This window comes from Sinohyriopsis cumingii, chromosome 6, assembly GCF_028554795.1.
Source record: "Sinohyriopsis cumingii isolate HCF-2022 chromosome 6, ASM2855479v2, whole genome shotgun sequence".
Lineage (NCBI taxonomy): Eukaryota > Metazoa > Mollusca > Bivalvia > Unionida > Unionidae > Sinohyriopsis > Sinohyriopsis cumingii.
Genome location: NC_142966.1, coordinates 32,574,935 through 32,596,117, shown reverse-complemented (window position 1 = coordinate 32,596,117; position 21,183 = coordinate 32,574,935). Strand labels below are relative to the sequence as shown.

Sequence of the window (21,183 nt, the reverse complement as noted above, 5' to 3'; positions counted from 1 at the left end):
TAAGGAGTATCTCAAATATAATTTTTATTGTGAGATCTGCAAAAAATTGTACTCCGATAAAGAAGAAATGTGTGAAACTGGGGGCTGTACAGGTGTACATAACTAATAATTATGAGCAAACATCTCTTTGGAATGAAGTTGGCTCTGACAAGAAAGAAGACTTCCTTTCATCATCAAAAATAGGATCAAGTGTCTTCGAGAACCTATTATTGTTGTTGAAAGTGGAATGCCATTTATGGTACTGTTCTCCCCAATCATCATGAAAAGGACTAAAATGGCTCTCACCATTGCACAGCAGAATTTCATACTATACACTGTAGTGTCAAGCTCAAGTGGTGAACAGATTTGGACATATTTATGATTTTATGTGCACCAGATATTTTCTGGTCAGGATTTAACTAATTTTTCAGGATATCTTTTCATACATGTATAGTTTGTGTTACACCAACATTTTTGTATAGTGATGTTCATTTGATAATGAACATTTAATTACATATGTGGTACATACAATAAATGATGTACTACTTCAACACTTGTAGTTTGTTTTTTTAAAGCAGGGGCCAAGTGTTTGTGTGTGTATGGTTTAGTTTGTTTATTTGACTTGTGTCCTCTATTTCTCAGTATATATTTATCATAGGTTCAAAATAATAGTTTAGTTTCAAGTTCAAAAATCTGTGTTACAGCGCAGTTTAGTCATGATTGCTCTTTCTTTAGGTAATTCAAAATAATTCTTTGCACCAATCTTGAAAATTGACTAAGTTCTTTTCCAGGGTTTTCCATGCTGAAATTTATCTCAAAAATTCTAAGTCCAAACTGTCCATCCTTTTCCAGGGTTTTCCATGCTGAAATTTATCCAAAAATTTCTAACTCCAAACTGTTCATGCTTTTCCAGCGTTTTCCATGCTGAAAAAAATTCAGAGTCCAAAATGTCCATCATTGTCCAGGGTTTTCCATGCTGAAAAAAATCAAAGTCCAAAATGTCCAGCATTTTCCAGGGTTTTCCATGCTGAAAAATTTCAAAGTCCAAAATGTCCAGCATTTTCCAGGCATGTCCACCATTTTCCATGCACAATGTCCAGGGTTTCCATGCTAAATTCTGCAGAATATTTCCTTTTTCCATAGTTTTCCAGGGTTTTCCATGTTTTTCCATTGTATTCCATCCTTTTCCACAGTATATGATGGAAAAAGTACAGCTGGGAAAATTCATATTTTGTACAACATTTTTTTGTAAAGCCTGTGATCACAATCGGTCAGTTTTCAAGTAAATGAAAAACTTATGTTTTTCAAAAACTAAATCAGTTTGTTTTGGTAAATGTTCTCATTTTAGGACAGATTGCAGTTATCTGAAATTAAAGTTTTTATTGTGTTTTTTTCTTCTCAAGAAAACATTGTATTTTGCATTTTCTTATGGTTTGTTGCATAAAGGAGGTAATACCAGTACCGTAACTGCAACAACCACAGGTACTTCTGCAGGATTTGGTACACCAGGATTTGGATCAAACACTGCAGGCCCCAGTGGGTGCCTCTTTGGGCAAAATGCTAGTTCGAGCACTGCCACTGGACTGTTTGGAGGTGGCCAGCAAACTACTACTTTTGGAGGGAATCAGAACACATGCTTTGGTAAGTAAAATTGAATGTTACCTGTAATAGTTGTTGGGTGTTTTTCATCTGTAAGCTTTAAGATAAGAAAATTGATATTTACTGTATACTGTTGATTATGGAATTAACCCATTTATATTTTAGTAAGTAATGAAGATGTCCCATTTATTGAACCCTTGACCCTTGGATTATGAATCTGATGCTCTACAAAATGAACTACCATGGCTTCACTATGTCATTAACTATGAAACCTAAAGTATGACTGATTGAAATTTAAAAACATCCACAACATGGCTCTCCAATTTCATTGGAAAAACAAGTGTTAGATTGCTCCAGTGGCCTAGTGGTTAGAGCATCTGCCTTGGATGCAGGAGGTTGCAGATTCAAACCCTGGCCAAGTCATGTCAAAGGTGTATGAAAATGGTACAAGCAGCTGCCTTGCTTGGTGCTCAAAATTAAGAGTTTAGTGCTAGGGCTGATCAGCCTGGTGTCAGGATAATATGACCGGGTGGGACATGATGTTATGCGTCTGCAGCATGATGCCCCAGTATTAGACATCACTATAAACTGTCACACTGCCGACATCGTTTCATAGCAATATGACTGAAAGATTGTTAAAGCTACATGAAAAATGCAAATCAAACACACACACCCAAACAACAATTAAAATGTTTGCAGCATTCAGAAAATGAAACTGCTTGTTTCATGAATGTTCCTCATTGTAGAAATTATGAGAGCTAACTGAAGACATACAAAGCATTCAGAAATCAATTTAGCCTGAATTTATTTTCAGCATCATAATCAATGCTTATTGTGGCTACTCAGATAATAGATTGCTATGTAATCTTTCATTACAGTCTGGTTCAGTTAGTCAAAGCATGGCTTGTCCTTGGTCAGGGTTCACACAATTTTGAAAATGCTTTAATTTTGGTGGTTACCTTGAAAACTGCTTGAAATTTAAGATTTGGTCCCAAAAGTGGAGTAAAGGTTTTTAAAATGCTCAATGGTCATTGAAAAGTTATTAAATGTTAAAACACATTTAATTAGAAAACTTGGTGATATAATGAAATATTTCAAGATGCATAAAGTCAGAAACTCATTTATCCCACCCAGGATTATAGTACCCTGTTGGGTCACATATATTCAGCAAGGCTTTGTTTGATTTTTTTGTTAATTCTCAGCCTAGATAAACAAAGAGCTGTGTGTAGTGATTACCAGAGGGAATTGATGTAGGATTAATGGTTGAAATTACTTTGTCAGTAAGTAAAAGAACAAAGATTGTGAAGGATCAACAGTAGGAATGAATTCATAATATTTGCTTAAACGTTTTTAAAAAACCTCGTATTCAGAAACACCAGCAAATAAGACTGCTTATTTCAAAACTCATCTAGGTGAGATGACTAAACACACTCCTCCACACACATTCCCAATCCCGTTTAGTTAAACTGTGTCTTCACATTAGCTTGGGTCCCCAAAAAGTGTTCATGTCTAAGAATGAAATACTTGCATGTGGAACTTTGTGGACTCTTCATACAGTAGTCAACATTTTTTATATGTTTAGACATGGTTAATTACAATGAATACAAGTTTTAAAACTTTTCTTCAAATGTCCTTGAATTTCCTAATAAAATGTCTGCATCACAATGTTACGTTCACACTGAGGCTATGAAATACACTATTTTTCTAATTCATACTCAATAGTGAAGATACTGTTTTCAGTATTTGGCTCAACTCCCAGTGCATCAGGTGGCCTGTTTGGTCAGACCAACCAGTCCACAGGAGCAAGGCTGTTTGCAACACCTGTCAGGAATACTGCAAAGACACCTGGATTTAGTGGTAAGTGCAGTTTAATGGCACATATCAGAATAATTATAGCCATCATGATTAAGCTCTACGAAACATTATCATTCTGTCTGCATTATCATGGTGAAATATAGGTACTAATTTTTCATTGGTGTTGGTGACAGCATCAATAATGTTAAAGTCTTTTAAAGTCAGATATATTGGGGATGTATGAACAAATAGATACAAGTGAGATGTCAGGTTTGGTAAAATATACGAGTTGTTGTACCATTTGTTTTGAGCCAATGTTGGCATTACAATTTACTATTTGTTTGTTCCCTCTATTTGGTGACTATAAGCTTCTCCAATATATTTGAAGGAATTTTTGTATATGTAATATTCAAATAAAATCATTTGTCTACCAATGTGAACTAAGAGTTGTAGATGTTTAGGTAATGTGTGATTTTGAGATAATTATCTTCTTAAAAAAGCAAAGAAGACTTTTAAGAAATATACATGGTGCATTTGGTGGTGACATCCTGTTACAGCTAGACATGCATAGAGAAAAAAATGTAAGAGACTAATGAATACAATATAAAAGAAATCATTTATGGAAGAAAACCATATTGAATTTATATTCATACATTTCATGTCTCGTATTACAGTGAAACCTGTTATGAGAGACCACCCCTTCTGCCAAGAAGAAAAAGTCTCTCAAGACAGGTGGTCTTTCATAACAGGTTTGTACAAAAGGACATTTCCAAGGTCCAGTTTCAGAATAATTTAAAGAATAATAACCACAATCACTGTACATATATTCTATTCTTTATTAATAGTTCTTGCTAAAATATTGTATGGATTCTTCTAATCTAATTTTATATAGCAATAAAGATATACTTCTTTCAGTAAACATGAAATCACATTTACATTTGAAGATCACATGCACATGTATTAGCATTGAAATCATTTCTGATTTACTCCTTTTCTTTTATAACACCCTAAAAAAATTTTACTGATGTTTAAACCACTATTTTGCAAGCTGTCTGTTTTTTTTTTCTCACTGCTTTCAGTTACAATAATTATTTTCTCCATAGTTAAAATTTGTCTCATTTTAGTTGGAGTTTCTTCCATTACTATTAAGGTAGTAGGTGTTAACATTATGAGTGCTTAGTTGTAATATCGACTCTAAAGATGATTTTGACTAGGCTTTGGAAAAATTGACAAATTTATACATGTTCATTTCATATTTAACAATTAATGAAATAAAAAAGAAACAGTTATTTCATCCAGAAACTAAAGCATTTACTCAGAGACAAAAGTCAACAGCTTACTTCAAAGAAGACATACAGGGATTAACTCTATAAACAAAGTGTGCAGCTCAGTCGCACCAACTTGAATAGATGACAGATTGGTGACAGGCATATAATCACTGTAAGAAGAAACATCACAAGCCTTTAACACTGTGGAATCCCTCAAATGATTCTCACTTGCTAGTTTAATAGACAAAGACCTTATTTACCCTCAGGCAATATGGATTAACTCTAAAGCCAAACAATAATTTACATGAACACTACCTTAATTTCAACACTACTATGGCAAATTTGTGACATGTATATTAGCCTGGTTTATGGACTGTACCATATGTCAATCTGTACAAACCAGTACCCAATATATATTTTCTTTCCTTTCATGCATGTTTTTGATGAGAACAATCTTTACTATTCAAGCGATCATTGTTACAAATGATGTGCTGGGTCATTCTCATATATTTTGGCAGTAGCTACGATGAATCCACTACAATAAGACAGTGAACCAGGCTAAGTGCTGGAATGCTCTAGATGTACTTTAGTCTAGTTTACAATAGAAAATATGAAATACTCCAAGCGTGCTCACAAAATTTCAGATACCGGTTGCCAGCATCTGTTTTAAGTTTTTTTAATAGAACATATAAGTGGTCATTGAATTAAATAAAGGTCAGTGAAGTTTATGCAATGCGGTTGATCATAGCAGTGTTAAAATGCATATTTTACCAAGACATCATGGTCGCTGATAGTGTTCAGCAGGTGGTCACTCATGACAAAGCATCTTCATAATAAAATTGATCCATATATTACAATTGTGGTCAGAAATAACATGTGGTTGCTCATAGCAGAGGTCGCTTATAACAGTTTTTACTGTACACACTTCAGTCAGTATATTGTCATAATCTTTCAAAAATTATTTTGGAGAAAATGCATCCTTCTGTGACAAAAAGATCAGGATTTTCCTTTCTAAAACCATGCATATTACAGTTTGCCTCTTTTGTTGAACAGGTTTAGCTGCCACAAGTACTACAGCATCTACTGGTAGTGTCTTATTTGGAGCCCAGAGTTCAGGAAGCTCATTATTTGGCCAGGCATCAGGTAGTATTGATTGGACATAAATGCTCAGGCCATGTACACAGTGAAATTTTACGTAACACAGTGTTTTGTAGGAAGTGTTCAGTCATCTTGCTGTATGGGGCTATTAATACATTTGGTGAACATTTAAAATTTTCAGTCACTTGGGTCACATAAAGGAAAAATAAAACTTGTGTGCAGTTTTGTAAAATCCTAACTGCATGCACCAAGGCCATATTATGTTTTTTCCATGTGCGTGTATGTGTCTGCTGAAATTGATTATAGCAGTGATCTTGAGCTTATGTTTTGGTCTGTCATCCTCCATCAAATTTTGCTAATTCATTCCCAAAAGCTGGAGGATCAACTTGGATCACATTTGGTGGGAATGTTCTCAAAAACTATATGGACAACTTGGATCACATTTGGTGGGAATGTTCTCAAAAAATATATGGATAACTGGGATCACATTTGGTGGAAGAATCAAGCTTCTGATAAGCTTCACCAAAAATCCTTGTCTCTTCCTACATGTACCTATTGAAAGAAGAAAGGACACGTTATTTCTGATTGCTACAAATGGAAAAATAAGCATCAGAATCAAGACAGACCTATTCCAAATGCTCTTATTTCTAAGAGGTCAAGGTCATGGTCATGTATTGAAGGCAATACATTTATTTAGTCTAATAAACCCATTTGATTTTATTATGGAGAATTATGAACCATTCATGTCAAAGGATTCTATATGACTCTTGGGTGATTTGGCAAATCCCATCTTTATTAAAATTTTAAGGGACACAGGAGCTTCTCAGAGTCTTTTATTGTCAGATACTTTGCCTTTTTCTGAGATTTCTTCTAATGAGAATGTTCTTATTCAGTGAGTAGAGTGCAGCTTTGTTAATGTTCCTGTCCATTGTGTAAATGTGACATCTGACTTAGTCTCAGGACCCATGACAGTCATAACAGTGTCTGCTTTACCCATTGAGGGCATTCACTTATTACTAGGCAGTGAGCTAGCTTGAGATAAGTTGTGGTTAATCCACTTGTAACCAACAAGCCTTCTTTGGATCAGAAAGTCGATCCAATTGAAAAAGAATTCCCAGATTTATACCCAGCTTGTTCTGTTACTAAAGCCATGGCAAAGAAAGCTCTTGGGAATAATGTTGATCAGGAAAGTATTCCATTAGTTAACACATGTTATGGTCAGGCTTTTGATGAAGTCACTTTCACTCCTTGTTTGGATCAGTCAGAAGGTATTGATCACAGTGATCCTCTTTTAACTATTCATTCTCTATATTCTAATCAGGGTGACAAACAACAATCACTTGTTGTCAAACAGGAAAAAGATCCTGAGATCTCCTGTTTGTTTCAAAGGGCCATTAGTGAAACTGAAGCCACTGAAGTACCTGTCTGTTTTTTCATTAGAAATGGAATTCTTATGAGAAAATGGAGACCTCCCAAGGTACCTGCTGGTGCCGAGTGGTCAGTGAACTATCAAATTGTAGTTCCAAAATCCTACAGACAGGAAATACTTAGTCAAGCCCATGAAACTTCTTTCTCCATTTAGGGATTATTAAGACAAGATCTTGACTCACTTCTATTGGCAAAAATTAAAAGTGAAGTTTGTAAATGCTGTAGATCTTGTCATACTTGTCAAATGTTAGGAAAACCCAATCAGAAGATACCTAAGGCTCATCTGTAACCTATTGCATTTGACGAACCATTTAGTAGAATTATGGTAGATTGTGTTGGTCTCTTACCTAAGACCATTAGTCCGGTAACCAATACTGTTGACCATAATGTGTGGTTTTCAAAAGTAATTCCTTTGCGGGACATTAAATCTGAAACAATAGTAAAAGCTATGATAAAGTTTTTTCCTCAATTCGGCCTTACCAAATCTGTCCAATCTGATCAAGATTAAATTTCATGTCTAGAATTTTCCAGCAGGTTATGTATGAATTAGGCATCCAACAATTCAAATCTTCTGCCTATCACCCTGAGCGCCAAGAGGTTTTAGAAAGATTTCATCAGACTTTGAAAAATATGATTCGATCATATTGTTTTGATATGGGTATAAATTGGGATGAAGGCATTCATTTACTATTGTTTGCTGTTAGGGAATCTGTTCAAGAATCTTTAGGATTCAGTCCCTTTGAACCAGGCCAAGTATTATGGTCCCTACACAGTTGGAAAGAAAGTAAATGATTTAAATTACATCATAAATAATCCTGGGAGGCAAAAACAAAAACAACTTTGCCACATAAACATGTTAAAGGAGTATATTGAGAGAGATAGCCAGGTTAAACATGCAATAAATTTAGTTGTACCTGTCCCACTTAATGAAGATTTAATTGAAGGAATACCATCAGACTATTGATTTGGGAGTGACAAATCTTTGGGATTCAGAAATTATGAATGATCTGGACCAGAAATTTTCACATTTCCAAAAGCAAGAAAGGAATGAACTTAAACAGTTATTATTTGAATATAAATGCTTATTTCCAGATGTTCCTACAAGAACAAACAAAATTTTCCATGACATTGAAATTGTAAATTCCAAACCTGTGAAACAACACTCATACAGGATGAACCCTCTCAAACAGGAATACTTGAAAAAAGAAATTCAGTATTTGATGGAGAATGATTTGATAGAGCCCAGTAAAAGTGATTGGAGTTCACCATGTATACTTGTTCCGAAACCAGATACAACTTTCAGTATGTGCACTGATTATAGGAAGGTGAAGAATGTGACAAAAACAGATTCATTTCCATTACCAAGAATCGATGACTGCATTGATTAGATTGGAAATGCCAAGTATGTCACCAAATTTGACCTTGTGAAAGGATTTTGGCAAATTCCACTCATGGAAAGAGCAAAGGAAATTTCGGCATTCATGACTCCAGATGGACTTTATCAATATCTAATGAATATGATCACCTCTGGTCTAGATCATTGTGATGCATCGATGATGTTAGCATCTACAATGACCCCTGGAGAGAACATTTAGCAACAATTTGGAAATTCTTTGACAGGCTCACTGATGCAAGTTTGGCAATTAATTTATCCAAAAGTGAGTTCTGCTGTGCTAGTGTAACTTTTCTAGGACATATCGTGGGACATGGACAAGTTAAACCTATAGATGCTAAGGTCAAGGCTATCTCTGAATTCCCTGTGTCTGTTAGTAAAAAGCAACTGATGTGATTTTTAGGTATGGCTGGATATTATCGAAAATTTTGTTGTAATTTTTCCATAATTGCTGAACCCCTGACAAATTTATTGAGCAGGAAAACCAAGTTTCTTTGGACTGAAGAATGTCAGGAGGCTTTTTATAAGTTAAAAGCCATACTTAAAAGTGCACTAGTTCTTACATCTCCAAATTTCAGCCAATCATTTAAACTGTCTGTTGATGCATGTGCTGTTGGGGTTGGAGCAGTATTGATTGAAGAAGATGAAAATGGTGTTGATCATCCAGTGTACTATTTTTCTAAGAAATTAAATAAGCACTAAGGAAATTACTCAACAATCGAGAAGGAATGTGTGGCTTTGATATTTGCATTACAACATTTTGAAGTTTACATTAGTTCAGCTCCTTCTTAGATTATTGTGTTTAGTGATCACAACTCCCTTACTTTCATCAGCAAGATGAAAAATAAAAATCAGTGGGTTGAGTTTGTTGTTACATGAATATAATATTGACATCACGCACATCAAGGGAAAAGATAATTTAATAGCAGATGCACTTTCACGTGTATAGAAATATATTAATTCATGTATACTTTGTATAATTCATAAGAGTTCTTCTTATGTTTTTTTTTTAAACCTCATATATAATTAATCTATGGTAAAAAGAAAGCCTTATTATATAAATCTTTCTTTTTCTTTATGGGGGAAAGTGCTATGTATATTTGATTTAATTTATACTTGATTTAATTTAATTGTTCAATTATTAGTTTTTAAAATTTTTTTATTCCAATACATGCTATTGTAATGTAACATTATTTACTGGATTTGACATTTTCCAGAAATTAGTTTGACCTGACCGTTTTTTCATAAACACCTAGTAATAGAAACTTTGCATCAAATACTGACCTAGTTCCTGACCTTGATTCAGAAATCGGTGTGCTCAAGTAAACAACTTATTTTTTTTAAATATATATTCATTCTTAGTGTCAATTCATAAAGTGAAATCGAGGCCATATGTGATGTTAGGCATGTAAAACTTCTATCTTGTTCTAGAAACATGATCACATGACCCTCATATGGGAATCTGTTTTGCATCTTAAATTAGTGTAAAATTATTTTCTATAGAGAATTTATTCAGTTGGGCTAAAACCATTGGCACTTAAAGGTGTTTTGTTGTGACCACTTTGAGTTGAAAGTCTGTTTTATGGAATTATTAATTCTTTTTCCTGAAAATAGTTAAGTGCTCATATAGAATTCTTGGACAAAGACATTTAATGAAATTTTGTTCAGAATTCAAAACTGGAATATTATTTTCTGTGGTTCAGCAAGGATCTGTTGACACATCAGGACAACACTGACCACAGCATATGTCATCGTCCTTCATCTTGGATTTTTTATTAGGACTCTAACTCAGATTTATTTAGGACTTTTTATTTCTAGGACTTCTTTTTTTAATTCTTGGATAATTTTTGGATTTTATTCGTAGAACCATAAGTTCATTTTCTCATTTTTACCTTGTTTTTCTTGGGAAATAAATTATATTTTTAATTTTGCAAAGCTTGTTGTCTTCACTCTTTTCTTGTTGCATTTATTAAGAGCCTAAATGTAACAGTGCATCCTGGATAGATATGGATAAATCAGAAAGTGAGAATTCAACTACCTTGCAGCACATTTGGTATATCTATATCCATGTGATACAAATGTTCTTATTTAGTACCAGGGGCATTGCTACCATATAGCAAGAGTATGCAAAGCTTAATGGCCCACAAATTATTTTTTTGCACTATAGATTAGGCAGGGATCCATCATAGCTATGATGTCATAGCCTCAGCATGGTTGAGTAAGTAGCAATACATTGGTAAGCTTTGCATAGGGGCTCAAATATTCAAGCTATGCCATTGTTCAGTATGTAGAATCATGGATCTTTCATCACTCTGCAGTATTAGGAAATTAGTTTTAGAAGCATTTCTTGGATTTTTTGTTTAAAGTTTTGGGTATTTAAAATTAAATGATTTCTGTTCAAGTGAGAAAAGAATTTCAACTGAATATTTGAATTATTTCCTTGATTCTGCATGAATATGAATGTGCTTCTTTCAGACTTAAATAATAAGAATAAGAATAATAATAATTACATGCACTTTTAAAGGTAGTCAAATTACTGACATCTTAAACAGTGGCATACTAAGGGTAAATGGCACCTGGAGTGATGATGATGGCCCAAAGGGGTTTTACCACCCCAAGACCTCTGGCACCTAGGGATTTGGCAGCCCATGATCTCTGGGGCCTGGGGCAACTGTCTGCCCTGTCCTCCCCTTTTGTATGCTACTGATCATAAATGCTAGTTTATTATGGATTTTACAAAAATATTATAAAGTCTTATTTTATTCATACTGTATTATTTTAATTTTACTGATTATAGCATTTGGAATCTTGCACTCTGTATACAGTATATATGTACTGGCTTTTATATTTTCCTGCATTAGCATTCATATCATAACCATACACTTTAAAATGTACATTAGGCTGTTCCATATATGTAAAATAGGATTCGCTGTTGTCAAAACAATGTTCCATGGCTCAAAAATCACACGAAAGCACAGGTGGCTGATGAGAGCATAATGTTGAAAAAAAAATTATAATGGGTAACAAAATTCCCGATTAGACCATGTCTATCATACCATGAAAGAACAACAATATGGACATTTTCTATCAAAATCCAAGAAAGCGTGCTGAAATAATATCTTTTTAATTAAAATAATTCCACAAACACCCCAAAATCAATGACTTTTTGGACCATTTTATCACTTTTATGATTATTGGAGTGAAAAGACATGTCAGCCCAGTTGTGCAATATTATCACTGCTTCTCCCAAACTACTTGGATAATGGTCATAAAGGTTATATACTCAGAGCCATCCCATTATTGGTGGCTTAATGTAGTTAAATTACTGTAAAGAAGTTTTGAACAGTTATTTAATGGCTCTGAAGAGAAGAGTTGAAACTGTTTGCTTTGAGGTAATGTGGACAACAAGGTGTTCTGTTGCCTAGCCCAAAAATCATTTTAGTATCTAATTTTATTGATAAACCTCTATAACTCTATTTTTTACATGATTAGTGCCTGTCATCTGTTATAGTATTTGCACACCATCCTGTTTGTTTGTACCCCTCTTCTGATTTTAAAAACAAAAGGCATCAAGGATACAAAAAATGCACAATACTTAGTCATTTCATTCAGCAGTTTATAATTTCTAACCTGAATGTCACTAAGTGTCACTAGAGGTTCCCAAACACTGTCACTTTGTTGGCATTTCAAATCAAATGGGACTTTCTTTAATAACATGGTTGCCTTATTTGCTCTGGCAAGTCTATGTTTTCAAGCAACAGATGTTGTTAACCATCTTTTATGATCTCAACAATTCCATAAATTTTGGAGTTAAATCTCTTTAAACACATATATACAAGAGTGCTTCCTTTTTATTTGTTCAGTTTGTTTTAGAAATGTTAAAACTAGACATTGCAAATATTGGATTCAGATGACACAGATTGTACTGTATTGGACTTTTCTGAAACCAGAAAAGGACAAAGAGCAGTCTCTCTGCTTGTTTACATCGAGAACTTCAATTTGGCTTGAAATGCCAATAATTTAACACTTGAAGCAAGGAAGAAATCTATCAATTTTGGGTCAAAGCTCAAAGGATAAGGTCACTGCAACTGAATTTTTTTTTCTGCACAGTAACATTAGTTCGAAACCACATAATTTGAGCAAATCATTTGGATGACTTACACTTAAGTTCTCGAAAAAGACTATTGATTTGGGAGTCAAAAGATCAAACTACAAGATCATTGTGACTCAACAAAAATTGGATTTTGAAGAATAACTTTTATTCTAGATCACTTTTCTTGACTGAACATGGTGAATGGCATGCACTGTGGTCAATATTGATACCTACGTATCTAAACATTAGAAGTCACAGTCATAGTAAGTCTATTAAAAAAATAATAGTTTCTGCAGAGTAACTTTACTTAAAGAGACCATAACCAGAGATAGAGGTCACTGAGACCCATTGGTCATAATCTCTAGGGTCTTTGAGGACTAGTAAACATATAATGTATCATTCACTGTACTTTTGTTGAAAATTCAACTAATTTTTAAAGGTTATGGGAAAGGGTGCATCCTGCAGCGCCTGAGAATTATGGTGGTCTGAGGTCTGGGACTTGTCTTTTTTTTTTAGCTATGGACTTGTTATATTTTTGCAGCAGTACATAATAATAATAATAATAATAATGATAATGACTTTATTTAGAGAAGGTAACTCAGTTACAGAACTAATCTACCTTGAGGCCTTCTATCTGTTATGTACAATATATACAGTATATACAACATGATGTGAAGAATCTGGCTTGACACTAGATAATTAAGTGATTTTAGAAATCAAAATATCAAGAGTGGAACATATGCACAGGCATCTGTTAACACATAAACATATATAAAATATAAAATATCATCCTGCATTGAAAAATTCAACTGTGAAAATGATGCAAAATTACAGAAAAGCAGGCGGTATTTATTGTACTAGAACTGTTCAGTTGTCTAAACACTGAATCCATTTGAGACATTGATTATGAAAAGAAGAAATACTAGGAGCCTGTCTTATGTCACTGGGAATGTTGTTCCATACCAGTGGACCTCTATATTGAAAATATTTTTATAAATAATAGCTTCTTTGGCCTTGGTATAATGTAATTTTTGCTTCTTATTGACCTTACATTTGGAGTACCATCAGCATCTCTTTGGTGAAAGATATTGCTTAGATAGACAGGAATGGCTTTTCTGGATACATTATACATCAATATGGCCTTTCTAAGAAATATTCTTTCATGTATTGTTAAAATCTTTATATTATTTATTGCATCCTGGAAATTGTCTATACATTGATCTAGAATTAAATGGCAAGCCCTCTTTTGGAGTCTTAAAAGTGTTGTTATGTTTGAATTAGAGGTATTACCACAAATTACATTACAATAGTCCAGATATGGCTGATATAACTTTTATAAAAGATGACCCTATACTGAAGAGGAATGTATATTTTGATTTTCCTCAGTAGCCAAAGATAATAATTAACCTTTCTTGAAACATGTTTAATGTGAATAGACCAAGTAAGATTTCTATCTACAAATACACCAAGAATTTTATCATGAGAGGTCATATTAAGGCTTACATTGTCAAATATAACCTGGAGTATCTTGCTATCTAGCCTTGCTCATTTTTGTTGCATTGTAACTAGTAGGGCTTTCATTTTTTCTGTATTTATACTGTTTTCCTTGCACCATGCATACTTGAAGTCTGTTGAGAGCATCTTATTTTCAAGTTACGTTTTGGTTTTACCCATCTCAGACAGTGTAGTATCTGCATCCAATCTTAAAAGGTATGTCACTGATAAATAGAATGAATAACAGAGATCCAAGGATAGAGCCCTGTGGTACTCCACAATTAATATTTTTACTTTGAGAAAGTTGACCATTTAAAGATACTTTTTGCATTCTATCGATTAGGTAAGAAGTAAACAAGTTTAGGGAGTTTTCACTGCATGTACTTATTGGACCTTTAATATTTCTTACTTTCTCCTATGAATTGAAGAAATAAATTGTGCTTTTGAGTCCTTAAGTCATCCAAAAAAGATTCATACAAGAGCACTGATACAAGCAGAAGTCAATTGGTAGTGAGAGACTCGTGGTGTAAATGTTACTGCAGATGTGTGTTAATACAGAAAAGATTCTTTTACATGTATAATGAGACAACAGAAGCATATAATGAAAGAATATTTGCTCTCAGTATACAACACAACACAAAGCTATAGTTGACTAAAACCAAACTGAAAAGAAATTCAAGTCCCAAAACTCCAAAAGACCTGGGACAGCTTGCAAAAAATGATTCAATTGTACATAGGTTTTCTTCTGTTATCTCATTACATATATAAAGAAATATTTTCTTTATTAATACATTCACTCAGAATTCATCAGTTTGTATTGTGTAAAAAATAGTCCTCTATTGAACACTCTTCCTATTGTTTCTTACTCCTTTATGATTCCATGCTTTCTGTCACACTAGCCATAAATGTACCTATTTGCCAATTGGTACAAGTTTGCCCTAAATTTTTATTTTACAACAATATGTAGCAATTTTTATGTATAATTAAGTTGCTACAGCTTTCAACAACTCCATTAGCCATTGATTTCAGAAAGTGACATATAAAGCAGTGAAATATGAAATGCTTTTCCTACCCTTTCAGCTATTCTTCCCATCTGTAATATAAATTTCACTGCCTGAGTACTATAATATATATACATGCTGTAAAGAAAATATCAATAAACAAATAAATACATGCAAAATAAATTTCTTACTGTTAAATATTAAAGATGCCAATATTTAAATTTAAATGCCAAATACCATGCTTTCTTTACACCCTAACTTTTCACAAAGAAATTTCTCTATTTTTTTCTATATTCTATTTTCTAGGGATCTATTGGTCAGAGGTCAAGATCACAAGGTCTAAAAGAAGGAAAAAATGTTTCCACAAACTTTTCATTTAGGGGTCATTATGCAGTCATGTATTTAATATTTAAAAACTACTATAAGGAATTGTTAATTTCATGTCATTGGAAAGGGTTAAAGGCTATTCTATTGAGCAGCATAATTTTGTATACAAGCAGAAATATCAAATTTATTTTCAGTGTAATGTGGTTTTGCTTGGACAATTTATATCATGTTAACATCATAGGCAGACAAAAAATGAGGAGCCGAAGAAACAACATAAGAAAATAGTTGTGTACCAAAGTTTGGTACATTGGAGTGTCTGAAATGGAATGGAATAGTTTTAATAATAAGCAGTTAAAAACAAGAAGCAGGCTTATCTTGGATTCCTGGAAATTCTTTTCAGTCAGTAGAGTGTCAGTTCCATTGAAGGGACTCTTGTTTCTTGTGCATTTTTTTCAATTTTGATTCAAACCTTGCTATTCTTCTATTGCTTCTTTTGTTCCTGGATATTTTTTATTCAAACTTTGTTATGTTTCTATTATTTCTTTTGTACTTGGACATTTTTTATTCAAACCTTGTTATGTTTCTATGTTCTCATTACTCTTCTCCCCATCTGTAGCATATATGTCACTGCCTGAGCACCTTTATTTAATATACATGCAATAAAAACTAATAGAATTAAAAAAGAAATACTAGGAAATAAGGAAGCATCAAATCAATTTCCTATTCTTAAATGTTAAAGACACCTATATGTAAATTCAAATTCTGAATACCATGCTTTCTCTAGACCCAGTATTTTCACCTGGAAATTTATATTTTCTTTACCTTTTGTCTTTTCTCTATTAATTCACTCTTAAGCCCATGTCAAATCTTGTCAATACTTCGGTTGATTTTACTTTGTCACACAATCACTTTAACATGTAAAAGTGAAGCAAGGAATGAAATGCTTCAAAATATTATCAGGTTATGAAGGAACTAAATATAAAACATGCTCACAGTATATCAGATGATGATTGATTGATGTTTATTTGCCCATCAATACCTGAAATATTATATCTTGCTGAGGCAAGTCAGCTAAAGTGATTTGCCCCTGGTCACACCCAAGCTGTCACCAGCTAGGCATATGCAGGGTTCTAATCTGTTCCTTTCTTGTTGCAGGTTGGGTACAATATCCACTTAGCCACCATGCCTCCTTTGAAACTTCCATTTAGAAGCCATAAATTATTATTTCTGTGTTACAGTGTCAGGTGTTTGCTCCACATCCAACCCACTGTTCAGCATAAAACAAAGAGGAAGGTGGAACTGTGATGTCTGCTTCACTAAGAACAAAGCAGAAGAACAAAAGTGTGCTGCCTGTGATTCAGACAGACCAGCCAAGCATTCAGGTAGTGTAAAATAATTGTCAACAGTCATAAATCTGAAGATCTTGTGTACTGGCCTGTCATTTATCATCTGTCTGCCATTGTTCCATTACCACAAGTTTGTTATCTCTACTCCTCCTCAACTACTGAGAGAATTGCCATCAAAATTTCATCACATTAATCCGAAGGATTGGTTAGTCCTCAGGAAAGATAGTACCCCTTGGACATCTAATATGGGCACCATAGTGAAGAAATTTGCTTTTCAGTCCTTAAATCATCCCAGAAGAGTGAATCAAGCAGAAATTGATTGATAGTGAGAGACTGGTGGTGGAAATGTTATTGGAGATTGGCACCCTTAGCATCCTGTACATAGGTCACCAGACGATACTTGGTCTTAATCAATCAAAATGCTTGTCTGTTCACAACCAGGACTAAGATTTAGGTATTGGACCGGTCCTTGGCTTATGGAGACCTGGGCAGGATAGTCTCCTACTGGTCCTTGACCAGTCAATCGAAAGTGAAATTTTCAGCTGTGATCCTTATTTTGCCACTGAGGTAAAGAGTTCTTTAGTTGCATTTTGTTTCACTACTTTTCTAGGTTTTGACTCAACAACCATCAAAGCATCCACAGTTGATGCCTTATCAGGAGGCCATAGTTTGCGAGGTTCATTGTTTTGCCAGTCATTAGGTAGTATTTACTGGGCATACAATTGCTAAAATAAATCACTTGTCTGGAAACCTGTTACAGGGTGTAGATTGATGTGGTGATGTAGCATAGGCCTTATTTGATTTACTGCATGTCATACAAATGACTATTGGAAACAGAAGTCAAAGAGGCACAGTGGTTAGTGTGTAGGTCTTGCAGCCAAAAGCATGCAGGTTTAAATCCTACCATCACATCAGCTATTGTGGTGTATCCTTAGGCAAGGCACTTTACTTCAGTTGCTATGGCAATAAATAACTCATCTGTGTTGCTATGTGATAAGACACCAAAGCAAACCTTGTCTGGCAGCCTTGGACAAGTTAAACTTTTGCCGGGCATATAACATTTATGTCTGTTTCTCAAAATTCTTTAGAGAATGAGAAGGAAGAATAAAATGTGTGAGCAGTCTTGTGAAATCTCAGTTCCAGGAAAATAGATTATTACAGGATGATCCAGAAGGGAGGGGGAGGCAACAGTTGATTATAGGAAGTATTTATTGCAGGAGCAACAATGACATTATTTATGTCATCATCGTGTCATCCTGGAAACTGTCTGGTTATTTTTGTCATCATCATGTCATCTTGGAAATTGGTTATTTTTGTCATCATCATGTCATCCTGGAAACTGTCTGGTTATTTTTGTCATCATCATATCATCCTGGAAACTGTCTGGTTATTTTTGTCATCATCATATCATCCTGGAAACTGTCTGGTTATTTTTGTCATCATTATGTCATCCTGGAAACTGTCTGGTTATTTTGTCATCATCATGTCATCTTAGAAACTTTCTGGTTATTTTTGTCATCATCATGTTATCCTGGAAACTGTCTGGTTATTTTTGTCATCATCATGTAATTCAAGTAACTGTTTGCATTATTTTTTATATCATTGTGTAAACCTGGTAACCATTTAAATTATTTTTGTCATCGTTGTGAAATTCTAGTAACTGTTTGCATTATGTGCTGTGTATTTTGGTACATGTATTTTGTTTCAGTTTCAAACATGCAACAATAATCCTGTTTAACATCAACCTCCATTTTATCTCACCCACTCCTTGTTTCAGAAAAGGTTGTTTTGCAAAATAGTTGCATGAGATTTGGAATCAAGTACAGTACCTTGAATTAGTTTTGTATGCTCAAAAAACATATTTTCCTATAGAAAAAATCTGCAAGGCAAAAGATTGCATTTTGCTTATTTAGTATTATTTGGCCATGGAAAATAAAATTTAAAAAATGGCTGTTTTATATTTTGAGGGCATGATTTTTATTTTGTAATGACTTTTTTGTAAGAATGTAATCTGTGTTCTTTTACTTTTTGTGCATATTTAGTAGGAATGAGAGAAAAAAAATCTTGTTTAGACATTTTTAAGGTACATTGAGGAGGAATCAACTGACATATTTCTTTCTTTATAGGTTTTATTCCCAGTGGTACACTAATCAAATTCAGTCCACCCAATGGACAAGACACAATTGTCATAAATGGAGTTACTACCAATATTGACACCAAACACCAGTGTATCACGGCTATGAAAGAATATGAGAATAAAAGTATAGAGGTAAGTACAGTCTGTTTTTGCAGACTTTATGCAGCAGACAGTAGTGGTGTTGGCATCTGCATTGATTTTTTTTAAAGTTTATGGAAGTCACATAACTTCCACATTAGTTGTTATATTTAAAAATCTTTGGTTCTTTGGTACTGTATGCTGAATGTTGGTGACCTGACATACTATGATTACAGTCTTACTTACCTTACTGTAATCACTGTCATCATGGCCCCAAACATAGGTGAAATGTTATGTTCTGCATAATCCTTGGCTTTTGATCCCAATGCAGTTCAACAGTGTGTCAAATGGATGTTCTTATTTCAAGACTTTTTCTTACGTTATGACCATTTCACAATAATTGTCCTGAAAAACTTTAAAATAGTTTTTTGTTTGTATCATCAGAACATTACTCTTTTTATTCAACTGTTAGGTTACTTATTTCTATACAGACCAATATGGATATTGCCTGGGGTTTTCTTAGTTTGACAGATTGTCATTCAAACTCTAGAATATATACATGCATGAATGAAATTTTGGCATTTTTAGTTGTACATACAGTGGAACCCTGCTATAACATGGTAATTGGGGTCCAAAAACTTGGATCGCATTAATATCAGGGTCACGTTAATGTGGGGTTTTGCAGTATTTTACTTTATCATAGAACAACTCATTGGCACATATACGTGTATTCATGTCTAATGTATATGATGAATAGAGTATCAACACCATTTACTATCGTGCTGTCGTGGCATGCAGTTCATCCATAATGCATGTAATTCCATTGAAAAATTGCACACAGATTTACAATATTCAATAATTTTGTCCCAGATCATTGTGTCTCAATTCAATGTCTAATGTACAGCATGAACAGAGTATTAACACCGTTTACTTGCCGTCTGATATCGTACCATCAGCGCTTGTAGTTAATCCATAATACATGTAATTCCATTGCAAAAATTGCATAAATATCTAAACTATTTAATAATTTTGGCACACATCATTATTTGTCTGAATTCAATGGGAAAAATTAACAGCAAAATTAGGTTAAGAAAGACAAAGCACATGTATGGTTCATTACGTTCCATGGTCTATGAACGGTGTCTGTACAAATTTCATACTGCTAAAATTTTCTCATATGTGTTTCTGTGTACATTTATCCATTGCAAATTTCCAATAATTAACACTTGTACACCTATTTGTTTTAATTACTACAGCAAGAATAATTAACAATCAACACATGCTTTCCACAAGCATGTAACTTTTACTTCAGATTTTGTGACTATCGAAAGAAACTTGTGAAAACTACTATACTAATCATTGCACAAAGTGCAGAGAACAACTTGCATTTGTGAACTTGCTTTTCCATAATGGTAAAATATTTTTATGAAAAATAGGAAATTAATAATGAGTTCATAAACAAACACCATACAGATGTAAAATCCGAGAACTAAGTGTAGTAGGCCTGCAATGCTCACGAGTCACTTTTATTAATTTTTTAAAGTTGAACGCATGTACAATTTCATACCCTTTCAATTTCCAGCTAAAAAGTGGACATTATTTACTGGTCAACTGATTGCATCTAATAACATCACCAAGCCCAGCAAACATGTTGGCGGCTTTTGTTTTTTTAATGTTTTTAAATTGTGAGACTCTTTTATCAACCACCACATTGTCTGCTGCTTGGTTGTGTATGCAGCTAAAGAAGAAACACATGTCTGCTATTGTTTGAGGAATGATTGTATACTGAATTAATTGAAGACAATCACAAAGATGACTTACTGGCTTCACTCATATATCAGTAATAAGTAACATTTCCGACAATGTTTATTTTGCATAACACTTCAGGAACCTGGCGAAATTGTTAAATTTCAGAAGCTACTCAACGATCCTATTGTATTAAAATAATATGTTATCTCTTCCTCAAAATGATAATAAACGTTTTACACACTGTTTCTCATACTTAAAAAACAAGATTATTTCCCGGTAAGAGAAAAATACATGTACATATATATTAAACTTTCAGGAACCACGCCACGATCATATTGTATACGAATTCATACGTAGACTCTTCCCCAAAATGATAATAAACATTTTACACACTATTTC

General features: G+C 33.7%; 1 protein-coding gene across 3 annotated transcripts in view; it reads left to right on the top strand.

Moving 5' to 3' along the window:
• The window catches only part of LOC149796590 (uncharacterized), an 84,577-nt gene that overhangs the window by 49,100 nt on the left and 14,294 nt on the right, over window positions 1–21,183 (top strand). The window contains exons 19-23 of one of the 3 annotated variants that reach the window (XM_089961313.1): window positions 1,426–1,620; window positions 3,319–3,435; window positions 5,694–5,783; window positions 16,713–16,856; window positions 18,947–19,089. In XM_089961313.1, the coding sequence (XP_089817439.1) occupies window positions 1,426–1,620; window positions 3,319–3,435; window positions 5,694–5,783; window positions 16,713–16,856; window positions 18,947–19,089 (689 nt within the window). The remainder of the gene's footprint in view (window positions 1–1,425; window positions 1,621–3,318; window positions 3,436–5,693; window positions 5,784–16,712; window positions 16,857–18,946; window positions 19,090–21,183) is intronic. The other 2 variants (XM_089961315.1, XM_089961314.1) reach the window with 2 other exon arrangements.